We start from the raw sequence: 23,193 nt of genomic DNA on the forward strand, positions 1-23,193 counted from the left end.
CCAGTGCTCCCCTCCCCCTCCCGGGCCCCGCCCCCGGCCCCGCCCACAGACCCTCCCCCTCCTTCTCCCGGGCTCCGCTCTCTTCTGCTCAGCTCGGCTTCGGAGCGCACTCGGGGCTGCAGCGGCTGCTTCCTGCGGGGCCCGCCGGGAGCCGAGGGGACGCTGCTCCCGGGGAACAGGCAGAGGGGCCCGGGGCGGGGGGCCGGGGGAGATGAGCTCGGCCGAGGCGGCGCCGGGGCCCGAGAGGGGTGTCAAGAGCGAGAAAGTGGACGAAGCGCAGGCCCTGGCGCGGAGCTGCGCGGCGCGGAGACCCGACTTCCAGCCGTGCGACGGGCTCTCCATCTGCGCCACCCACAGCCATGGCAAGTGCTTCAAGCTGCACTGGTGCTGTCACCTAGGCTGGTGCCACTGTAAGTGCCCGCGCCCCTACCCTTCCTCCCCCTGACCAGGGACCAGGAGAGCCAGCGATCTCACCCTACACACTCTCCACCTCCCCCAACCTGAGCAAGGTTTAGCCCAGTCCGTGGTGCCACCCCCGACGGCTAGAAGGGCAGAGGCATCCTTTCCGGGGCCGGCTCTCCTTCCCATTCCTTTCCTCTCACTGAGGTTGCAGCCTGGGGGTTAGTCCCGCCCTGCTACTCACCCCCCGGGACAAGCCTGTCTGAAAACAGAGCCCGCTGCCCCGCTGGCAGGGGCTGACCTCCTTCTCAGACTGGAAGGGAAGCTTGCCTGCGTCTGGTGCTCACTGCTCTTGGGTTTTTTCTCAGTCCCTTCTCTGTGCACTGGCGATCTCTCTCTCTCTCTCTCTCTCTCTCTCTCTCTCTCTCTCTCTCTCTCTCTCTCTCTCTCTCTCTCTCTCTCTCTCTCTCTCTCTCTCTCTCCCTTTCCCCCTCTCTTCCTCTCCCTTTCCCTCTTTCCCTCACTCTCCTTCCTTTCCTCTCTCTCGCTCTCTTCTCCTTATCCCCCTCCCCCTTCTCCAAACCACCCTTGGGAACCCACGAATGGAGCTGTGGGTCTCGTTTGTCAGACAAAGCTTTTAGAGACAACTAAAAAAGTGTGGCAGCAGGGAGGAGGGGTACCGAAGTCAGCTGGCAGTTTGGGGGGATGCTTTCGACAGCCAAGCCTCTAGAGGGGTGTGTGTGACTAGATAGATACATAGATAGATGTGTGTAAATCACAGATGTGTTTATGGATCTTTGTATACGCACACATATGTGTGTTTATATTCGACCTTAAATATGTATTTGTATTTATACGTACCTAATTGTATACTGTGTTTATGCATTTATAAATGCATATATGTGCACCTATCCAACCCTATCTATGCTTATATGTGAATATATGCATGTGTATATCCACGAGCTTATAGCTAGCTCATCAGGGTAACTGTGTGTACATATATTTCTATATATGTAGATATGGAAGTAAAATATATACACACATTTGTTATACTGTGTATATAACTGCAAACATCCTTATGTATTCATAGCCAATGCAATATGTTTGTGTATTTAGACACATGTGTATACATCTGTATATATGTATGTATAAACATATACACCCAGACTTACATAGGTCCAATCCCTATATGTATGTGTATGTATGTACACATACATGCATGCACACACATATAAATATATGTGTACATCTATATGCTATCTGCATGTATGTGTGTGTATGTGCAGATTTGCTTTTACCTAACCTTGTGTCTACAAACATAGAGTTGGATACATACGTACCCAAATACATATACTGGGCTGGGTATGTAAAGTACCATACCAGGCTGTTAATTGTTTCACACACACACACATATACACACACATGCACACACAGACAGATGTTTTAAAACTATAAAATGAAAGCAAGTGAGGAAGCCAACCTAGATACCAGTTCCTAAAACAATATTGTAAACGGTATACACTCATTGGATCTGGAAAATTTGTAATGTTTGTGGTTGGATTTTTTAAGGGACCAAATGGCCTGGGGCCTTTCTTCACTTTCCTCTTGTCTATCATTTTGGAATGATATGGACTTAACGAGCTGTCTAATCAGAATTCCTCCTTTGTTGGAGGTGTTTGGCCTGTATTTTTTGGTCATATCTTTGGAATCATTAAGTAAAATTTTAAAAAAGATTCTAATGATCATTTCCACTATAGTCCTGACAATAGGAACTTTGCTTTCTTCTGCCACAAAGTAAACTCTAGAAATTGTCAGTTTTCAAAATTTTGAAATATTTTTGTTTAATTAAGTAATAACCTTGCTGAGGGCTGCACATTGTTATGAGATCTTCATTCTTTATTAAACAGAAATGGATGTTTTAATTGAACTAATGAATTGAATTATGAGGAGTTTGTTTGGCAAATCTGAGAGAGGTCAAGTTGAAGGTGAGCACAAGTCCTACATTCTAGATCCCTCGAGGGGATGGTCATATCTTTTCTGGGCCTCCTAGTCCTAACCACCCTTCTCTTCAACAGCTGGAAAGAGCAGTTAAACAGCACAGGCATAGGTTGTTCCCAATCAGCCAGGGAAATAGTGGGGAGGTTAGGATGCCCAAATGCAGGGGTGGGGATGGAAATAGAGGGAATTTGGTGAAGAATGAGCTTTCTAAGGAAGGGGAGTTTTTAGAGCTGCCTTGTGGTTTAGCAGTCTACAGTGTGGGATGGTAAAGGGAGCCCTAGCTCTAGAGAAAGAGGACTCACATGCAAATCTGATGGCGACTATAAGTATGACCTTGGATAAGTTATTATCCCTGTGCCTGCCTCAGTTCTGCAATCTGCCAAATAAAGAGGGTCAGACTAAATGACTCCTAATGACTTCTTCCAGCTTTTAGCAAGTGAGTGTTATGACTAGGCACATAGACCTTTGCCCCCAAATTCCTGCCAAGTGGTTGACTGTGGTAACACAAGCAGGAAGGTCCAATATCAGGGTCCTAGGGTGTCTAGTCTAAAGTAATGGGCTAGACCAGTTGTGTTATTCACCAGGGGTCATGATTCAAGGCATTGCTGGTTAGCAATCTGGAACATTGGGAGAAAAGCTGGTTAGCATCCTAGATGAGTGAATGATTTTCTTATGCTTACCATGATAAGTTAAAAGCTGGAAGGGACCTTAGAGATCATCTAGTGCCTCATTATTTGTTATTGTTATTCAGTTGTGTCCAGCTCTTTGGGATGCCATCTGGACTGAGTGGTTTTGCCATTTCCTTCTCCAGCTCATTTTACAGATGAGGAAACTGAGGCAGAGAATGTTAAATAACTTGCCCAGGGTCACGCAGCTAGTGTCCGAGACTGGATTTGAACTCAGGTCTTCCTGGCTCCAGGCCCAGAGCTCTATCCACTGTACCACCTAGCTGCCTCTTCATCATACCGATAAGGAAACAAATTCTGGGAAGTCACACAGCTAGTGTGGGGCAAGGTGGGGTTTGAACCAGGTTTGAACCCTGTTTCCACTGTGCCATGTTGCTGCCTTCTTGTGGTAATTACCAGGGTAATTTCTTGCCTTTGTTATTTGCCATGCTATTGGACACCTTTGGAGAGTTCATTGCTTAAAAGGTTGGTCTGCTGAGATAGTGACAGGGCGTCTCTCCTTCCCATTCCCTGGAAAATAAAGGAACCTTGCAGGACAGCATCTCTGCCCTCCTACAGAGAGATCTAGTCAGTCCCATCCAACAAACATTTATTGAGTGTCTACCAGTATGGTTCAGGCATTGTGCTTGGTGGTAGAAACTCAAAGCTAATAATTAAAACAGTCTCCACCCTCAGGGAGCTTAAATTTTAACTATGTTTACTAGCCTACTTATGAAGCAGGCATAGGAAGGCAGGCGAAGACCTAGTATGTTTAGGGTTCTAGAAGCTACATGTCCATGTCTACCAGAGAAGGGCTGGATTTGGAGTCAAAGAAAGTAGCTTTAAGGCCTCACTCTGCCATTCACTTTCCATGTGACCTTAGGCAAGTCACTAACCTCCATGGGCTTCAGTCTCTTCTTGTGCAGAGTGAAGAGATTTGAGCTTAATGGCCTTTGATCCTTTGATCTTTGTCTCATCATCTTCCCCTTCACCATTCTCTTTCTAGATTCCTTACATGCTTGGATTCCATACATGCACATGGCTATATTCACAGATACACGGACACAGACACAGACATGGACACAGACACAGACACAGACACACACAATCACACACACATGCACACCAGTGATGAAACCATTGATTTGGTTGGAAAAGTATAAACGGAGGAATCTCTCAGGGACTTAACCTAGTTTACCATTGTTACACACAACTTGGAAGAGGCATGCACAGTGAAATCTCCAGGTTGCAGATCACATCAAGCTTTTCCAGGTAGCCAAATGCCAGGTCTGCTGGGAAAACCACAAGAAGGGTTTGAATTATTGGAGACAGAATGAAAATTTGGCATGGGAATTTCTGGATGAGCAAATTTAAAGGAACGTGTTTGAGGAAAGTTAATGAGTGAGTGAGGGAATGAATGAAAAAAACATTTATCAAACACTATGTGCCAGACATTATGCGACAAATACAAAAGTGAAATAATTCCAGCTCTTTACAAGTTTATATTCTCATGGGGAGACAACCCATAGGAGAATGGTGGTCAGGGATAGGAATGGTTGTCTGAGATAAGATGGTAAGTGGAACAACATAGCATAATCCAAAGCTGTTTTGCTCCAAACTGATGGGCTCTGATCAATCCATTTGTGCCTTCAGGAAGTCCTGTAGATAGTGACAGGAAGGTTTTGGTCTAGTGTATTGCTATTAACTTTTTTTTAAATGCAGAAAGTACAAGGTGTACTTGTAAGGAAGAATAGTGGGAACAAAACCTAATAGATTATTCTCTCCTTGTTCAGAGCTGTGGTGCAGCCTCATCTGGAGTCTTGCTTGAGGTCTCTTGGAAAGAATAGTAAAACTGGATATCTTCCAAGAAAGATGTCATGAAGCTAGAGAGGAGCAACTAAATTGTCTAGGTGGTTAGGGGATGGCCTGAAAGGCAGTTTAGGACTTTTCACTCCAGAAAGATAAAGGCTAAGAAGTGCTGTGATCGAAGTCTCCAGAATTAATGAGGAAGGATGCATCTGGGTTCACCAAATATTAGCCATGAGATCTTGGGGAAGTCATTTCTTTTACTCAAAATATAATTGAATACATTTTACAAGCATTTCTTATTCCCTTTCACTCACTCTCTATGGAGTAATTTTAAAAGAGAAATGTTGAATCTGAAGTTTCCAGTTGGCTATCTATCATCTGATGACTTCTCTGAAGCTGAGTTCTCTCATAACAAATATGCACAGTCCAACAAAACAAACTCCCACATTGGCTGTGTTCAAAGATGGATGTCTTTGTCTGCATTTTAAGTCTATCACATATCTCTGGTAAGAGATGAATGGTGTGTTCTTTCCTCAGTTCTCTGGAATTGCATGGATCAAAGGTCTATAGTCTGAATTTCAAAGTTGTTTTTCTTTCTGTTTGCTGTTTCTGGACTCTACCATTTTCCCCTTCATTGAACATAAGGGCAATGTTTGCCTGTCTTCAGGAGTCTGCCGTGCTTTATTTATTATTTCTTAGGTTTGTTGGTGATCAATCAATCCAACAGCCTTTATTAAGCACCTACTGTGTACCAGGCACTGGGTTAGGGATAAAAAAATGTGTCAGCCCCTGCTCTCAAGGAGTTTCCTTTTCACATCATATTCATAGATAAGTAAATATAAGAAATATACAAAATAAACACTGACTGATTATTTTTTGGGTAGGGATGTGGGACACTGTCAACCTGGGGAATCAGAAAAGACTTCTTGAAGGAGGTAGGACTTAAGGTGACTTTTGGGAGGAAATTGAGGTTCCATGAGGCAGAGGTGAGGAGGGAGACTTCCAGGCATGGGATGGGATGAGGGAGAGGGACAGCCTGTACAAAGGCACACAGTAAATGCTTATTAACAAATGTTTGTTGACTGACATGATGGGCTTTAAGCATCCAGTGAATTTTGTTAACTCACTTCTTGACAGAAGAGACCATGCCTTTTTTTTTTTTTAGTCTTTGGCTTCTCTTGGCATCCAATGCAGTATTTTACACATAAATGTATGATTTTTTAAAAATTTGAATTCCTGGGATGCTGTTTGTCTGGGTCCAGTAACATAAAATCACTTAGAACAACTGTATTCTCTCTCCCTAATTCCTCACTTATGTTGGCAACAATTTCCTATTTTTATCATTTGTTCTGTACTTTCTTGGTGGGCGCTTCCCTAGAAGATGAATGTGAAATATGAGTTGAATGCTTGGACTGTGAATTAGATTCTTAGAGATTGCCTCATTTGATTCTCTAGAGTTAGGAAGTGGAGGAGTGGGAACCAGGGCAAGGGTTCTTACCTTGGGGGCTGTGGCCTTTTTTGATCCCCGTATTTCAATATAGATGGCTTCATTTCTAATCCTATGCATTTTCTTGTATGCATTTAAAAACATGATTCTGAGAAAGGGTCCTTGGGCTTCACCAGCTTGCTGCCAGATGGACCTGGGAGTGATACAGAAAAGGTTGGGAGCTCCTGAAATAGAGCCAGGTCCCCAATTTCCAGTCCAGTGCTTGTGGGAACTAGAGCTGCAGGCTGCTTTGTTCAGAATGTGGACAATTATATCCCAAAACTGAATAATTCAGAGTGACTGGTGAATCTGGAAATCTCTCCCTCTGTTTTGTTTTTTTAAATTTAAAATTGTTCCTCATTCTCGTTGTTTCAAATACCAGCTTTTTCTAAAGCACTCTTTGTCATCGGAACCATTATCTGGAATCTCAGATGGCTCCGCGCTTTGACCTTCCTGCCACTGATCTTACAGGGTTTCGCCTTCATCTCCAGTTGGGTCACATGCTCTCTGAGAGAGCTGCATCTGTCTCCAAGAAGCCTGGGGTTAGACATCAGCTCAACTATTGCCTACCCAGGGGATCTTGGACAAGTGGACCTCAGTTTGCTCATCTGTCAGAAGAGGGGGATGAAGTGGATGACTTTTGAGGGCCCTTTGGGTTTGAGCTCTGTGAGCTGGTCTCTTTTTGTAGACCTGTTCATCACAGACTGGGCTCATCACAGAATTCCTTACAGCCTCACTGGCTTTCTTCCTAGATCTCCAACTGGAAGGAACCTTAGAAGTCCCCAGTCCAACCTCCTCTTTTTTCAGAGGGGGAAACAGAGACCTGCTAGATTGTAACTTTAATAGCTAGCATTTATATAGTATTTCAAATTTATCAAGAGCTTTACATATCTTTCCTCATTTGATCCTTACAACACCCCCCTGGAAGGTAAGTGAGGGCGATCATAGACGTTCATACCCCGCCTCCCTTTTTATAGATGCAGAAACTGAGGACCAAGGAGTTTAAGGGATTTGTTATCACAGGAACATAGATGATGAGCTGGAAGGCACTTTAGAGGTTATTTAGTCCAATTTTTAAATTTTACAGATGAAGAAACTGAGGCTCAGGGTAGTTAGGAGACTTACTTAAAGTCACACAGATAGTATTGGAGGTATGATCTGAACCCATGATCTAAGACTCTCTGACTCCACACCTAGCACGCTTTCCACTGAATCATGTTGCCTCACTCCGCCCTTCCCTTCCTTTCCTCATCATTTGTGCATCATCACTTTTTATTGTTTTGATTCCCTGGTGAGTTGTGTTCCCTTTCAGAGCTCAGAACATCCTTTTTATTTGGTGCCACATCCCTTTGTGTGAAACACTTTGGACTGGGTTGACCCCCATCAGCTTGTTCTTAGGGAGTCCATTGTGAACATTGCATGTCAGGTGACTTCTGGCCCATTCTACAGGTAGGGTACATTGAGGTTAAAGGGATGTGATTATTCCAAAGTGGCTCTTGGCACCACCGGTCCACTTGCAGCTGCTTGCTCACTCTACCCAATGAATACCTCAAGACTCCTCCAGAGATGGAGAGAGGGAGGAGCTCCCACAACCAAGCACAACTCTCCCTTTCCATGACTAACTTACAGAGGAGCATGTATGTTGGAGGACCTGGCTTCCAATCAGCCTCCTGATGCTCAGCTGACAACAGACGAAGGCTGCAGGAGCAGCTGGTCACCTCTCTTTCCATTTCATTTAACCTGTCATAATGATAATGATCTTGGTGATGATGCCTTTATATTACTGGAATAGGACAAGAGCTAGAGGCCATTTTTGTTAAGAGCAGTGACAGTGGTGTCCAATAGAGCCACCATGAAGCATACTCAGAATGGCTATAGATTCTAGAAACCTCTCTCTGTCCTTCTGTCTCTCCCTTTCTCCCCCTCCCTCCCTATCTCTTCTTCTTCTCTTTCTCCCTTCCTTCTTTCCTTCCTTTCTCTTCCTTCCTTCCTTCCTTTCTCTTCCTTCCTTCCTTCCTTTCTTTTTTCCTTTCTTTCTTCCTTCCTTCCTTCCTTCCTTCCTTCCTTCCTTCCTTCCTTCCTTCCTTCCTTCCTTCCTTCCTTCCTTCCTTCCTTCCTTCCTTCCTTTCTTTCTTTCTTTCTTTCTTTCTTTCTTTCTTTCTTTCTTTCTTTCTTTTTCTCTTTCTTTCTTTTCTTCTTCTCCTTCCTCTTCTTCCTCTTTCTCTTCTTCTTTTTCTTCTCCTCCTCCTCCACCTCTCTGTCTCTAATTCTTAGTTTCTGACTTTGTTTCCCATTTTTTTTGCTATTACAAAATGTGCTGCTATAAATATTTTGGAATATATGGAACCTTTCTCTTTGTCACTGACTTCCTTGGGATATATGCCATAGCAGTAGAAGTTCTGTTCAAAGAGTATAGGCATTTTATTCACTCCCTTTGTATAATTCCAAGTTGTGCTGCAGAAAGGTTGAAGCAATTCACCCAGCTCCACAAACAATGCATTAGTGTGCCCATCTTTCAGCAACCTGCCCTACATTCATTCTTCCCAGATCTTGTCAGAGTTGCCAGTTAGTTGGGTTTGAGGTAAAACCTCAGGTTTGTTTTGATGTACATTTCCTGTTTTACTGGTGATTTGGAACATTCTTTCATATGTTGTTGATTTCTTTGAGAATCATATACTTATACCCTCAAACCACTTAACTATTGGAGAGTGGATTTTGTTCGCACATTTCTGTTAGTATGTTAGATATCAGATCATTATAGGGATATTGTATACAAAGATATTTTATCTCCACTTAGCTCCTTCTGTTCTTGTTCCAGTTATATTAGTTTTGCTTATGCAAAAAGCTTTTTAATTACATTTAATGGAAATTATCTATTTTACCTATTGTAACTGCCTGTATTCTGTATTTGGTTAAGAATTCACTCCCTATCCAGAGTTGGGAAAAGTAGATTATTTGCTTTTCTTCTAATTTTTATAGGGTTCAATCTTTAATATTCTGGTCATGTGACCATTATAATTTATTGTGAAATGTGTCATGTAAGATGTTTGTCTACACCTAATTTCTGCCAGACTATTTTCCTGTTTTCCCACCAATTCTTGTCAAAAAGGGAGTTCTTTCCAAGGTTGGTTTATGCTGTGGAGTTCATCAAACACTGCCTGAGTGATTGATTTCTTCTAATTCTTGTCAATTCCTTTTCATTCATCTACTTTGCTATTTTTAAAATAGTACTAAATGGTTGTGCTGAGTACTTCATAATATAATTGTGATGAGTGCTTTATAATATAATTTGAGATCTAGAAGTATTCATTCTTGCCTTTTTCATCATTTATCTTAAAATTCTATCTCTTGGTCTTCCAAAATGAATTTTGTTATTATTTTTATCTAGCTCTGTACAGTATCCCCTTGGTAGTCTGATTGTTATAGTACTAAATTTTCAAATTGATTTGGGAAGATAATATCAGTTTGATTATATTGGCATGAACCAATCATGAGTGTTGAATATCCTAGAAGGGATTCTTGGTCATGTGTGGGTCAGATTGGATGGCCTCTGAGGTACTTTTCCATTTGGAAGTTCCATAATTTCAACATCCTAAGGTTGACTTATCCTGCTATGATGATCATAATTACATGTGTTCATCTATTTAGTGGTTGACATTGCCATCTAAATCTTTTTGGCATTTTAGCAATTCTTTCCCCTTGCCAGAATTGTCATCCTTCATATTATAGTGCCTCATTAGTCATGCAAAAGAAAATTGCCATAGAATTGTAGTTTTATTAATTTAACTAATTAAATAATTATTTTTTAATAATAAAATTGATTAATTTACTAACACAAAATTAATCACACTAGGCCAACAACATACACTCTCATTAGGGGTCTTTTTGTTTTATTTTTCTAAAGAATGACTTGGGAAGAAAAAATAATAACTAACTCTACCATGGAAAGAGACCAATCTACTCCCCTTATTGCATGGAGGTCAATCAGTCAGCATTTATAAACCATTCTCTACCAGGCTAACAATATGTACCTTCTTAGGGGTCTTGTTTTTATAAACCATAGAGAATGGTTTATAATTAGTACCTCCATTCACCTAGGTAAGAAGACTATTCTCTGCCCATATTATTATCTTGTCTTACTTTCCGCTCCTCCAGTCTTAGTAATATCACCAAAACATTTCTATCAACCACAAAACAAGCATTTTAAACACAGAGACAAAAATAAAAATTAGTTGGATATAAAACTATAAATTTGATTTTGGAGGAAAAAAGTGCATATTAACATGACATTCCTGCTAAAGGACAATTCCTGCCTCCATGACTTTGCATAGTCTGTTTCTCATTCTTGGAAAATTCTCTCTTCTTACCTCTGCCTCTAACAATCTCCATCTTCCTTCTAAGCTCAGTTTGAATGTTAACTCATATACAAGGTCTTTCCTGGGGTCCAAGGACCTGGGTTCAAATCCTACCTTTCTTGATCACTATCTATGTAATGGCCAAGTCACTTAAAAAAATCCCTGGACTTCCTTTTCCTCATCTGTAAAAGAAGAGGGCTGGACTGGATGGCTTCTGAGGCTTCTCCAACTGTAGCTCTACAATCACATGATCTTCCCAGTTGTTAGTGACTCCCCTGTTTTACTTTGAGGATATTTTGTATTTCCTTAATAGTAGTTAAGCACTTTATAAATACTTGTTGGGTGAATGAATGAATCTGGACAAAATAGTAACCAACGTCTTCTCATCTTTGTCTTTTCTGAGCTATTTGCTTTCCCTGTATTTTTCCAGAGTTTGCTGCTGCTGACATTGTGTTATTTTTATCATGATTGTAACCTCTGTGTGTATGGATTCTGCTTTCTTCCCTCTGCATCACTTTGTATAAGTCTTCCCATGTTTCTTTGTATCTTTTTGCATTCTTGTCTTACTGCGGAAACCATTTCATTTAGAATTGCAAATAGGTCACTGTACAATAGGGGAGCATTGTTGTTATTTTACTGGGCAGAATCCCTTTCTGTCACTTCTCCTGAGAGGAGCCTCAGCCCTGCCCCTCTGCACCTTGGTATGGGTGTGTGGGGGACAAATTCTGAGCAAAGCAAAGTACTGTCTTCCATTTTGGTCACTGCTGTTGGAAGGTGTAACTTGGTTGTCCCACGGGAGCAGAAACCTTTATTTATCAGCCTCTTTTTTGGTGAAGTAAAACAGTCTTACATCCAATTTGGAAGCCAAATCTACAGGGATGTAAAATATGATTTATAGGAGAATTCAGATGATGTATGAGGTTTTATCATGCTTTCTCTTATAAATTACCTGCATCTACTTTGGATACTATTTATCTCTCTTACGTATGCGCATTTATGTATCCATTGTCTCCCTGATTGAAAATGGAGCTCCTTGAGGACAGGAGCTATTTTCACTCTTTCTGGAACTATTTTCACTTTTTAAAAATACCCCCAGCAATTAGCACTATGCCTCGCATACAGTAGTTGCCTAATAAGTATTTGATGATTGATTATTATACACATCCTTGTAATGATGAACACCAAATAGCTATTGCTGCCTGTTCACCCTTACTACAAGCTTCTCCATTGCTGGTGGGACCCTCTGCTTTCAATCTTTGGAGATTGCTGTATTCCATGACTTGAAGTCATATACAGTCACTGGGAAACACTCCCATTGGAAGAAGAGGGACAAATAATTTCACTGACATAGATGTGCAGGCTCTTCCTGTCAATGCAGGTTGTCGTGTTCTCTGTAAAAACTGCCTAGAGCACTGAGAGGTGAAATAACTGGTTCAGGTGATCTAGCCAGCAGGTGTCAGAGGCTGAACACCGCTTTGAGGCCAGCTCTCTATCTACTACATGAAGTCATCATTAAAAAGATTATTCTGATTCTGGGAGAAGCTCAAGGCCTTTAAAAGCGTTGTGTAGTTCCCCAAGGGTGATCATCCAGACATTTCCAGCCTCCTCATCTCAATTTGAGTTCTGACTCCTTGTCCCTATTTGGTATCTGTCTCAAAGGTGCGTTCTGATAGGCAAACTCTGTGGAGGGTCCATTCAACTTCATGTCATAGACTGAACCATTGGCATTTTTCATCCACTTAGTTTTTCCTCTGTGGATAGTGAGGCTAAATGTTTTTGAGTGATTATGGATTACATTTAGGATACAGCACATGACCAATTCAGCAGGAAAAATGTCTACAAAGGATGAGAAAGAATAGAGCTGTGTGACTGAAAAAAGAGCTGAGCTCCACATAGTCAGAGGATAAATGATGGACAGCTTGTATGTCCCCTTGGTATCTAAGCAATGGCAAAATATCTAGCAAAAGACCCCCATCATGTTGGATGGGCCCCTGGTGGGAGAATTACAGAGATTTTATAATCATAGTCAGAGTTTGCACACAGTTGACAGGCATGAATGGATCGCAATCTGCATTGTTGTAGGGATTACCTATATCAGTGACATAATAGATCCATCCAAGAATTGAGGGATCAAGGACCAGAAATTCTGGGTCAACAAGACTTCACTGTACTTCTCTTTGAAAGCCACTTTCTTCTCATTGACTGTCCTATTCTTTGGACAAGAGACACTCCTGGTGTTTAACAGTATAGTCGAGAATAATCCCGAAATCTCACTGGTACATAACATTTCATGTTTTACAAACAACTTTCCTCCCATCAGTCTTTTGAGAGAGGTAGTGAGAGGATTGGACACCAAGCAATGACAACACCAACCACCTGCCTTTGGAGTCCGTGGATCTGGATTCAAATGTTGCTTCTAATACGTACTACTTATGTGACCTTAAGCAAGTACTTCATCATCCTGGGCCTCAGTTTTCTCCTCTGTAAAATGAGGTTGCTTGAGATATCCTCAAAGATCCCTCCCAGGTCTTGATTTCAGAGCTGTGAGGTGCAGAGTAAAGGGGGATGCATTTGAAACCAGAGAATCTGGGTCCATATCTTGGCACTATTATTTACCTCTTGTGATGTTGAGCAAGAACCCAGACCTTTTGGGACCTTTGTCAAGCCTCAGTCCATTGATTCTAAGGTTAGTGCTCTTTCAAAATGGAGAATTTTAATTTTGTGGAAGAAGGAGAAGGAAAGGGGATCAAACCTGTGATTTTATTGGGATGAGGAGCTCCAGATGAAGAAAGTCCCTCTACCAGTATAGATCAGCACCCACTCTACATCTTATCTTGGGGCCTGTGAGAAGTTGAGTCATTTCCCCAGAGTCATATAGCAAGGATCACAGCCAGAATGTGACAGAAGGAGGGTTGAACCCAGATCTTCCTTGCTCCAAGGTTAACCTTCCACCCACTCCACCATCCACCCTCTCAATGTAAGATTATAATGAATAATATGTGTAGATTGCCAGCAATGCTAATAGGTGCACCATTCAAGCTGTGTTTATATGATGTCACAGTCAGGTAATTCCTTGGGAGAAAACAATCTCCCAACTGGTTCTTGGACACTGTACACAAAATAAAACTAGACAAGATTTCCCTCCTTCTTTTTGAGCTATGGTGCCATAAATGCCTCTGTTGCTCCTACTCCCTGCTGGCTTTATTGTTATCCAAAGGATGCCACCTGGGACCATGAAGAGTGCTGGGTTGAGTTTAGAAGACCCTGGTTTGAATAATGGCTCTTCTACTTATCACCTGGGTTACCTCATAACCCTTTCTAGGTCTCAGTTTCCTTAACTCTAAAATGAGGGGATTGCATTCGATGGCCTCTGAGGTCCCTTTCAGGTCTAAATCTACGACCTTAACAAACATGCCCTCTTTGGAATATAGCACTGAAATATTGCTTCAATTATTAGGGGTGGGGCAGGAAGGAGGTTGGGGTGGAGTATATATATAATTAAATTGCAATATATTTAATTATCTTTAACATGATATAGTAAGTGTAGTAATGCCTAATGATAATTTTTCTCTATCCCTATTGCTTAGTGCAGTAACTGGCACATAGTAGGTGCTGGACAAATATTTTTTGATGGATGGGTTGATGGATAGTGACTTCTACTATCCAGAATAAGGCTAAATGTGAAAATACACTTGGGGGAAAAAAGCCCTCAAATTCTGGGATAGTTGTAAGAAAACTCATGCACTAAACCCCATATCTGTTATGCTGCAGGAAAGCCCTCCTCCCGCCACCTTTCCAGGCTCTTACTCACTACTGACTCTTACTTTACACATAGGTATAACAAATTTAGTTATGTGGTTTCCCAGTCCACAGCTGATTAGAAGCAGAAAATGAAAGAGCAGGTTGGAAACTCGGGATGGGGATGCTAGATCCAGGCACTGAAATAGCTGAGGATCTGATAGTTTGAGAAGTGACAGCTGAATGGCAAGGGAAGAGACAGAAGGAGAAAATGAAAGCAGATACAAAGAAAGGAGCAGCATGGCATTCTGGGGCCATTTAGGGGCCGAGCAAACAGGCCCAGTGTGGTACAATAGTCTGCGACAGCAGCACTGTGTTAGACCCTCTGGAAGTGAGCAGCTTGGTGGTGTTCAGAAGGGTGCCCCTGAGCTGCTAAGGAGAACCAAAATGATATGCTGTGAACTTTATTTAATACCTGTAATTAGACGCCACATTTTAGAAAACATCTCTATAAAAACTGGTTAATCAAAAAAGTTCTGTTGTAAAGGGCACAGCTTAAATTATTTCTACTGCTTGGCATTTAAGCTGGCTCCAGCCTACCTTTCCAGGGTTTTTCTCATTCTTCCCCTTCACAAGCTCCATGCTCCAGCCAAATTGGCTTACTTACTGTTAGTCGGACTTGGTGTTCCATCTTGTACATCTGTGCTTGTGGATGCAGACTGGCCGTTCCACACCTGGAAGGCTCTCCTCACCTGCTCACCTCTGGATCTTTGACTGCTGGACTTCCATTAAGCCTCAGCTCATGGGCTGCCTCCTAAGGGAAGCCTCTCCTGAACCCTCTGGATTAAGCTAGAAGGGATTTTGGAGTTCAATGCTCTCATTTTGCAGAGGAGGAAACTGAGGCTCAGAGAGGCCATGGGCTTATGACCTAGTTATTTTAGTTCTACATCTAGAGGGATTTTCAGAAACCTCCTCATTTTAGATTCCAGGGGAGACAGAGTGACTTGTCCAAGGCTCACTCTTGAAATATTATGTATATGCATGTCTGGTTAGAAGCTCTATCTCTCCTAGCCCAAGTAGAATATAAACTCTTTGAGGGTAGGGATTTTTACTTTATTTTTATTTATCCCTAGTGCCTTTTTAACCTCTAGAAGACTTAGGTCCTCCAAGTCTTACACATATTATTAGCTGACCAACCACAGCCAAGTCATATAACTCTCTTGGCCACTCTTAGTCTATAAATTATAGATAATTTACAGTGTTCATCAGTGGAGAGACTTTCCACTCTAAGAGTTCCCTACACCTATAAAATCACATATCAAGATTACAGTATTTAGTGTATTTCATTTTTGCTGTGATGGTTAGAAGGTACAACCTAGTTGTTCCATGGGGGAGGAAAATTTATTTATCAACCTCCTTTCAATGAAGTAAAACATTCTTATATCCAACAGAAGGCCCAAGTGAGTCCACAGGGACTTAAGATAAGTTAGAAAGCGCAGTGAGATTCTACTATGCCTCCCCTTCTAGGTGTGCCCTGTAGTTACCCCAAAACTTGAATATCTAAACAGCCAGTAGGAACCTCATCAATGCTTATTGGATTAGAAGATTCTAAAAACAGTGCAATTTGGAGCAGCTAAGTGGCACAGTGGATAGAGCACCAGCCTTGGGGTCAGGAGAACTTGAGTTCAAATGTGACCTCAGTCACACGACCCTGGGCAAGTCACTTAACCCTGATCTCCACCCTGCAAAAATGGTACCACTGAAATCACTAATCTCTCCTAGCTTCATTTTACTTGTTACTTAAATTGGGTAGCTTAAAATGTTTCAAAAAAGATCAGGTAGTCTTTGACTAGAACACACTTCTGGACAAATGTGATCCTATACCAGATCTGAAGATCATAGGACTGTAGCGCTGATCTATACCTGAGTTCATCTAGTCCAACCCTCTTATTTTACTTATAAGGAAACTGAGTCCCCAAGAGGGTGACTTGCCCAAGATCACATAGGTAGTGCCACAGATAGAATTTGAACCCCAGAGCTCTTTCCCCTGTACCACGTTGCCTCCCATGATGCTCATAGAATTATGATTTATAATTTCTTCAATGTAATATTATAAATTAATTTAGTTTGGTTTAGTAATAGAAATGCCTAACTTTGCTATTGTTGGATTGTTCAACAGTTTAAGGAACGCTCTCTACTTTGCATTTGGAGAAGCGAATTTCCTTCCCCAGCCTTCTTCTCAGCCTTAACTCTCCAAGAGCCTGGTTGCCTGAGCAGTTCCTTCCAAGGGCAGGAAGAAGCTGAGTGTGTAGTCTGTGGTTGCGTCACAGCGCCTTAATTGAGGGATTCGATTTCATTCCTCCAGGCACACTGGAGGAGGCAGCTATTTTAGCTGTTCACTTTGAGCTCATCCCAAAGCCAAAATATCTGTGGGTGTTCCACTCTGGTTCCTTAGTCCTAGTGCTGTGGAGCCCACTTACTCTAATCTGTTCATCTTGGTGTGGACTTAGCTCATTCCTTATGGCATCAGTTCCCATTGGAGAGCCTGCTCCTCACTCACAAAGTTGCAGGTCCTTTGGTAGATGGTTAATACATCAATATTTTGTGGGGATGGAATTCTGGTAATACAATAAAATTCCTTCCTTCTAAATTGGCAACAAAGGAGGGTAGAATTCAGGTTCCATGAGATGACCATCTTGTATATAAGGGAACAGTTTTGACATTCTCCAGTGTTCCTAAGTATAGAGTTAATGAACTCCAGTGGCTCCTTATTACCTTTGGGGTCAAATATAAAATCTGTTTGACTTTTAACCTAGTGCCTCCTTCCTTTTTGGTCTTCTTAGACCTGACTCATCTCCACGTAGTCTATGGTTCAATGACACTGGCCTCTTTCTCTGGTTACATGTCATCTTTAGAATGTTCTGTCTCCTTCTTTCCCACCTTCTAGCTCCCCCATTTCTTTCAAGTCTCAGTTAAAATCCTACCTTCTGAAAGAAACCTTTCCTGGTCCTCCTTAATCTTAGCACCTTCGCTTGGAGACAACCGTTTTATCCTGTGTATATCTAGTTTGTTCCCAGTTGTTTGCATGTTGACTCCTTGAGGGCAGGCACCTGACTTCCTGTTGGTCCCTAGTACTTGGCATAGTGCTTGCACATAAGTGCTTGTTAATGAAGACTGATGAACTTTCCCAGTCAATTGGTGAGTTCATCAATGAGGCTCTATCTATCTACTGATTTTTTTAGGGGGATAATTATTTTTAACTTTTTTTTTTTTTACTGCTATCAACTTGATAGACTTTGACACTAAAGTTTTCCTCATATAAAGAACAGAAAAAGAGACTTCTTTATGAAATGATGGTTCTCTATTATGTAGAACTTTAATGTCTATTCATATGGACTATTTGTGCCCAACTTGTGGTGGAGCCTTCTGGGCACATATTGGTCTGATCAGCCACAGTCAGACACATTGTGCTTTGATCCCAATATAGTGATGCCATTTTGGTCCTCTTTGAGAATGAAGGACAACAATCAGAACTTTAACAAACATTTTAAAAAGATCAGTCAACCTATAAGCATTTATTAAACAAGTTCAAGGTATAGGTTGAATGATGAGGTTGGATGTCAGCTAGCAAAGTGTTGAAAAGTGAGTGATCATCTTAAGATGAGAAGTCGCCTACTACATAACGACAACTGGATTTCTAAAACACTTTACAAATATTATCACATTTGATCTCAATAACCCTGGGTAGTAGGTGCTATTATCCCCGTTTTGCAGTGGAGGAAACTGAGTCAGACAGTGGTTAAGTGACTTGCCCAGGTAAGTGTCTGAGGCTAGATGCTCAGGTCTTCATGATTCTGCACTGGCAACTGCCATATTTACTTACAAGACTACTGATTGTTTTACCTTAATGGAATATAAGGGACAGGTAGGTGGTACAGGGCACTGGACCTGGAGTTAAGAAGACTTATCTTCTTAAGTTCAAATCTAGTTTTAGACCCTGGGCAAGTCATTTAACCTTATGCCTCAGTTTCCTCATCTGTCAAATGATCTGGAGAAGAAAATGGCAAACCACTGCTGACAGGCCTGAAGAAAAGGACTGAATAGGAGCAAATGGTCTGTAAACTCCTGGAGGGTGTTTAGCTTCTGTCTTTGTATCCACAACCTCGAGCCCACCTAGTGAATCCTTACTGATTTCTGTTGAATTTACAGTAAACTTTCAGCATGCATATCAATTATTTTACCTACTTTCCTCAGGTTCACCTGCATGTGGTGAATCCCAGAAAACTGGATGAATGCGGTGGCTTATTCAGTTGTTTTTACTTTGAATAAGATGCCCTAGTTCTTTTCAGAGCCTCTGGACAGCTCCTTTCCTTGCAGATTCATGTTTCATCCCGTGGGCTCCATTCTCTCCAGTGAACATTGTCCTGAGAAAGCCGCTCTGTAAATAAGCTGTGACACCTTGGACAAGTCACTTTACTGCCTTATCATCTTTACATTGAGGATGGTTGAACTAGGTGGCCTGCAAGGTTGATTTCGACTCTAAAATCAGTGGGGCTCTAGTTCAGGGGTTCTCAACCCCCCCTTTTTTGTTTTGTTTCTCTCTATTCTATGAATTCCTTTGGGAGCAGTTAGGTGAATCTGCAGGATCCTCCCACCCCCCACCCCTCCCAGAGTAATGTTTTCAGATGCATAAAATAAAATACATTGGCTTACACAGGGCACTAATGATTGGTGATAGTGGTTGAGTCAGTTCCCTATTATTCATGTCATTTTAGGTTGTCAGGGGTGTGTGGTCAAAAATAGAGGAAAATCCTACATTAACTTGTTTTCTTTATGTGCTTGGTCACTGTTCTGGATCTGGGAGGGTCCCTCAGAGGCACTCTAATCTAACCTACTCATTTTATAGATGACAGACTGAGGCCTAGGCAGGTGAAGTGAACTTTGTTGCAGGCTACCTCAAGTTCAAGGCATGATCTGAGCTAGCACCTACCCAAAATCACAGCTCTCAAACTACAGTGTTCCTATTACCAGACCAACCAGAGGACATCTAATTCAAAGGGATTTCTGGAATCTGTGTTTGTGCATTTGTCTTTCTTGTTTAGTTGTTTTTAGTTGAGTATGACTCTTTGTGACCCCACTTGGGGTCTTCTTGGCAGAGATAATGGAGTGGTTTGCCATTTTCCTCTCCAACTCATTTTACAGATGAGGAAACTGAGGCAAACAGGATGAAGTGATTTGCCCAGGGTTGTTTTCTTTCTTTCTTTCTTTTTTTTGTTTTTTGTTGTTCTTCACACTTGTACATTTGGAGCGGAAATGTCTATTAATTTGAACACGTCATGTTTCTTTGAGATGACTGCAATTCTGCTTTGCTCATAAAGCACAGAGCCCTCTTTTGATGTGGGTACATTATGCTGGGCAGTCCTTTGCCATTGTCTCCCATATTACCCAATCTAAGACTTGCCCAGGGTCACACAGTTATTAAGTGTCTGCGGCCAGATTTGAACTCATGAAGATAACTGTTCCTGAGTCCAGGCCTTAATTCTTTATCCACTATGGCACCACCTAGTTGCCCTTGATCTTTCACAAGGGAAAATAATTGTAATGATGAAAGCAAACATTTATATAGCACCTATTATGTGCCATAGGGACAGCTAGGTGGTGCAATGGATAAGTGCACTAGTGCAGGAGTCAGGAAGACCTGAGTTCAAATCTCACCTCAGACACTAGACACTCACTAGCTGTGTGACCTAGGGCAAGTCACTTAACCCCAATTGCCTCATCCTGGGTCATCTCCAGTCATCCTGAGGAATATCTGGTCTCTGGATTCAGATGGCTCTGGAGAAGAAGTGCAGTTGCTGACCTGCACAGCCCTCCCTCACTCAAAACAAAGTCAAGTGCAAGTCATGTCATTCTTTCTCTGATGGCATGGTCTTCTTCAGCAACAAAGGACAAACACACATTATGTGCCATGTACTGTGCTAACTACTTCACAATTATTATCTCATTTGATCCTCACAACACACTTGCAAAGTAGATGCTGTTATTATCATACCTATTTTACAACAGAGGAAACTAAGGCAGACAGAAATTAAGGGACTTGCCCAGGGTCATATAGCTAGTAAGTGTATGAAGCCAGATTTTAGCTCAGGTCTGCTGATTCCAAGCCCATCACTTTATACACTGGCCCACTGATATCCCTCTTGTTTAAGAGCCCTCTCCAAATTCCAGAAAGAGATAACTACCTTATCCATGGCCCTAGGTGCATAGATTATTATTCTGTCAGATTCTGTTCCCAGGAGATCCAAAAAGAAAAGGGAGAACAGGTTAATAAATGACCTTTTCTCTATATCCTTAGCTGGGGACCCAAGGCTAAAATCCCTCTAATCCTGTACTATTTGTTCCTTTTGTATTCCACTAAACTTTAATAAATCTCTTTTTTTGTTTGTTTTAACATGAAACTATGCATTCGTATATTGCATCATTATTTATTGTTAACTTTATTACATATAGATTTGGAAATGGAATTTATAAAATCTCAGTGGTTCAAATTTTCCCTTCATCTTCTTTGTCACCAGTACTTCATCAGTTTTTGCGTATGTTCTGTGTGGGTTTAAAATGTATTTTTAGAAAGCTTTTTGGTTGAATTCTCTCTATTATGCCTATTAGATAGAGTTTCTTTAATGCCCCCATTCAGTTCTGTGATGTCTTTCCTATTTCAGTTGGACATGTCATATTCTCATGGTGGATTATTAAACTCTCTGGCTGTTATTGACTTTTTAGCTATTTCATTTTGTGAAACTATGAGGTTTTCTTTTTATGAATTTTAGTACAGAATTTTCAGGCACATATATATTTTAAATGGACATATTCTCATTTTAGATAGAACCTTTTAGTATAATAAAACCTCCTTATTTATCTCTCTTAAAGCCTTCTGGTTTGAATTCAATTTTCTCTGAGATACTTTTCTGGCTCTGTGATTCTATGACTGTCAGTGCTTTCTCTGCTTTTAATGATTTAGGGTTAACTTGGTAGAATCGAGACAGTGCTCTAATTTAAGTACTTTGGTTTAAAGCTCTTGAGGTCATCCTAGGTTGTATGCTGCCTGTAAATAACATGTGATTAGAGTCTGGTTTTTAATCCATTATGTAAATTTTTTATTTTATGAGAGAGTTAGACCCATTTACATTTAGCCCTATATCGATTCCTTTTTCTTTCGTCATTCTTTTGAAAACATTTTTGAATGATTAGAAGGGACATAAAATGTTATCTTTTTCCTTTCAAACTTACAAAATTAATAGAAACTATAATACAAATAACATTACCATACAAAATTCTTTTGTCTTATGCATGTGTTCATATAAGTTGTTTTTTTTAACTTGGGCATTCACTTCATCAAAGATAGTATTATCATTGCCCTTTCCTCTCTTATTTTTCCCTTTCCTCTTTCATTTATTTGAAACACTTCTGAAACATTTAATGATTTTTTTTTGCTAAACAATCCATTGAGGAATCTTATATTTTATGATTTATCTTGGTTTGAAAAGCACAAGTTGCGTTACATACTTATCTTTTTGGCTTGATGGCTCAGTTGTTCAGACTTATATGAAATACAGATATTCCTGCTCAAAAGTGCAGATGCTTCTGTAATGTATATCTCTCCTTTTCATACAGCTTTTTGAATTTTGCTGTGGAGATAATTTTGGGTTCATTTAGAGGCAGGCAGTCCTTCAGTTTCCTCAGCTGTGAAATGAAGATAATAATGAGACCTATGTCTCAGGGTTGTGAGGTTCAAATGAGTAAAAAACACTTAGCACAGTGCCTAGCACATAGTAGGTGATATATAAATGTTTATTCCTAGCACATAGTAGGTGATATATAAATATTTATTCCTAGCACATAGTAGGTGATATATAAATGTTTATTCCTAGCACATAGTAGGTGACATATAAATGTTTATTCCTTCCCCTTCATGGCACTTGCTTCCCAATTTTGTATCAGTTGTGGTTGATTGTCTCTTGTCTTTCTTGAGGAGTCCACTGTAGTTGCAAATGATGTTTCTCGGCGTGTTATTTCTTTCTTCTCATGGCTCACAGAATTTTCCCTTTGTCATTATAGTATTGAAGTTCAGTTATGTGTCTTGGTGTGTTGAACATTGGGTTCTTCTCTGTAGGAGTCCAATGACTTTTATTTGTATAGTTTAGCTTGTTTTTATGATTCCAGACACTTTTCTTGAACAATTTCTTCACATATAGTACTCAGATCCTTTGGTTTTTCTAAATTTCTAATATGTCAGTGCTCGTTCCTATGATAGCTGCATTTTAATTTCAAAATCTGTCACTTGAATATACATAGTTTTTGGGTGAAAACTTTCAGTATTTCAAGCAGTCTTTGAGTTTGTTTTTCCAATTGCCAAGAGTTGTCTCAATGCTATTTTCCACTCTAGTAAATATCCTTTTGGCCATTGTGCTGATTTTTTGAGTTCTATTATGTTTTTAATATTGCTCATTAAAATTATTTTCTCTCATTCCTTTTTGAAAACATCTTTGAATTCTGGTTTTCATTCCTCCTGTGATCCCCATCCCTACTTTCTGAAGGCATTTTTTTTGTTCATTCTTGTGATTTTTTGGCGTAATTTTTCATAAAACTGGTGTTTATTCTTGCTTAATTTCTTTCCATGTGTTTTTATCCACTTAAGGATCTATCAAAATATATTATGCAGTTTTCTTTTCTATTTATATCTTGT

General features: G+C 40.8%; 1 protein-coding gene across 1 annotated transcript in view; it reads left to right on the top strand.

The window, feature by feature from the left end:
- Positions 1 to 23,193, top strand: part of C2H3orf70 (chromosome 2 C3orf70 homolog) — a 54,857-nt gene that overhangs the window by 433 nt on the left and 31,231 nt on the right. Inside the window, exon 1 of the mRNA XM_072640423.1 lies at positions 1 to 410. This exon is cut by the window's left edge and continues 433 nt beyond it. Coding sequence (XP_072496524.1) covers positions 212 to 410 — 199 coding nt within the window. The 5' untranslated portion in view covers positions 1 to 211. The remainder of the gene's footprint in view (positions 411 to 23,193) is intronic.

Source organism: Notamacropus eugenii, chromosome 2, assembly GCF_028372415.1.
Source record: "Notamacropus eugenii isolate mMacEug1 chromosome 2, mMacEug1.pri_v2, whole genome shotgun sequence".
NCBI lineage: Eukaryota > Metazoa > Chordata > Mammalia > Diprotodontia > Macropodidae > Notamacropus > Notamacropus eugenii.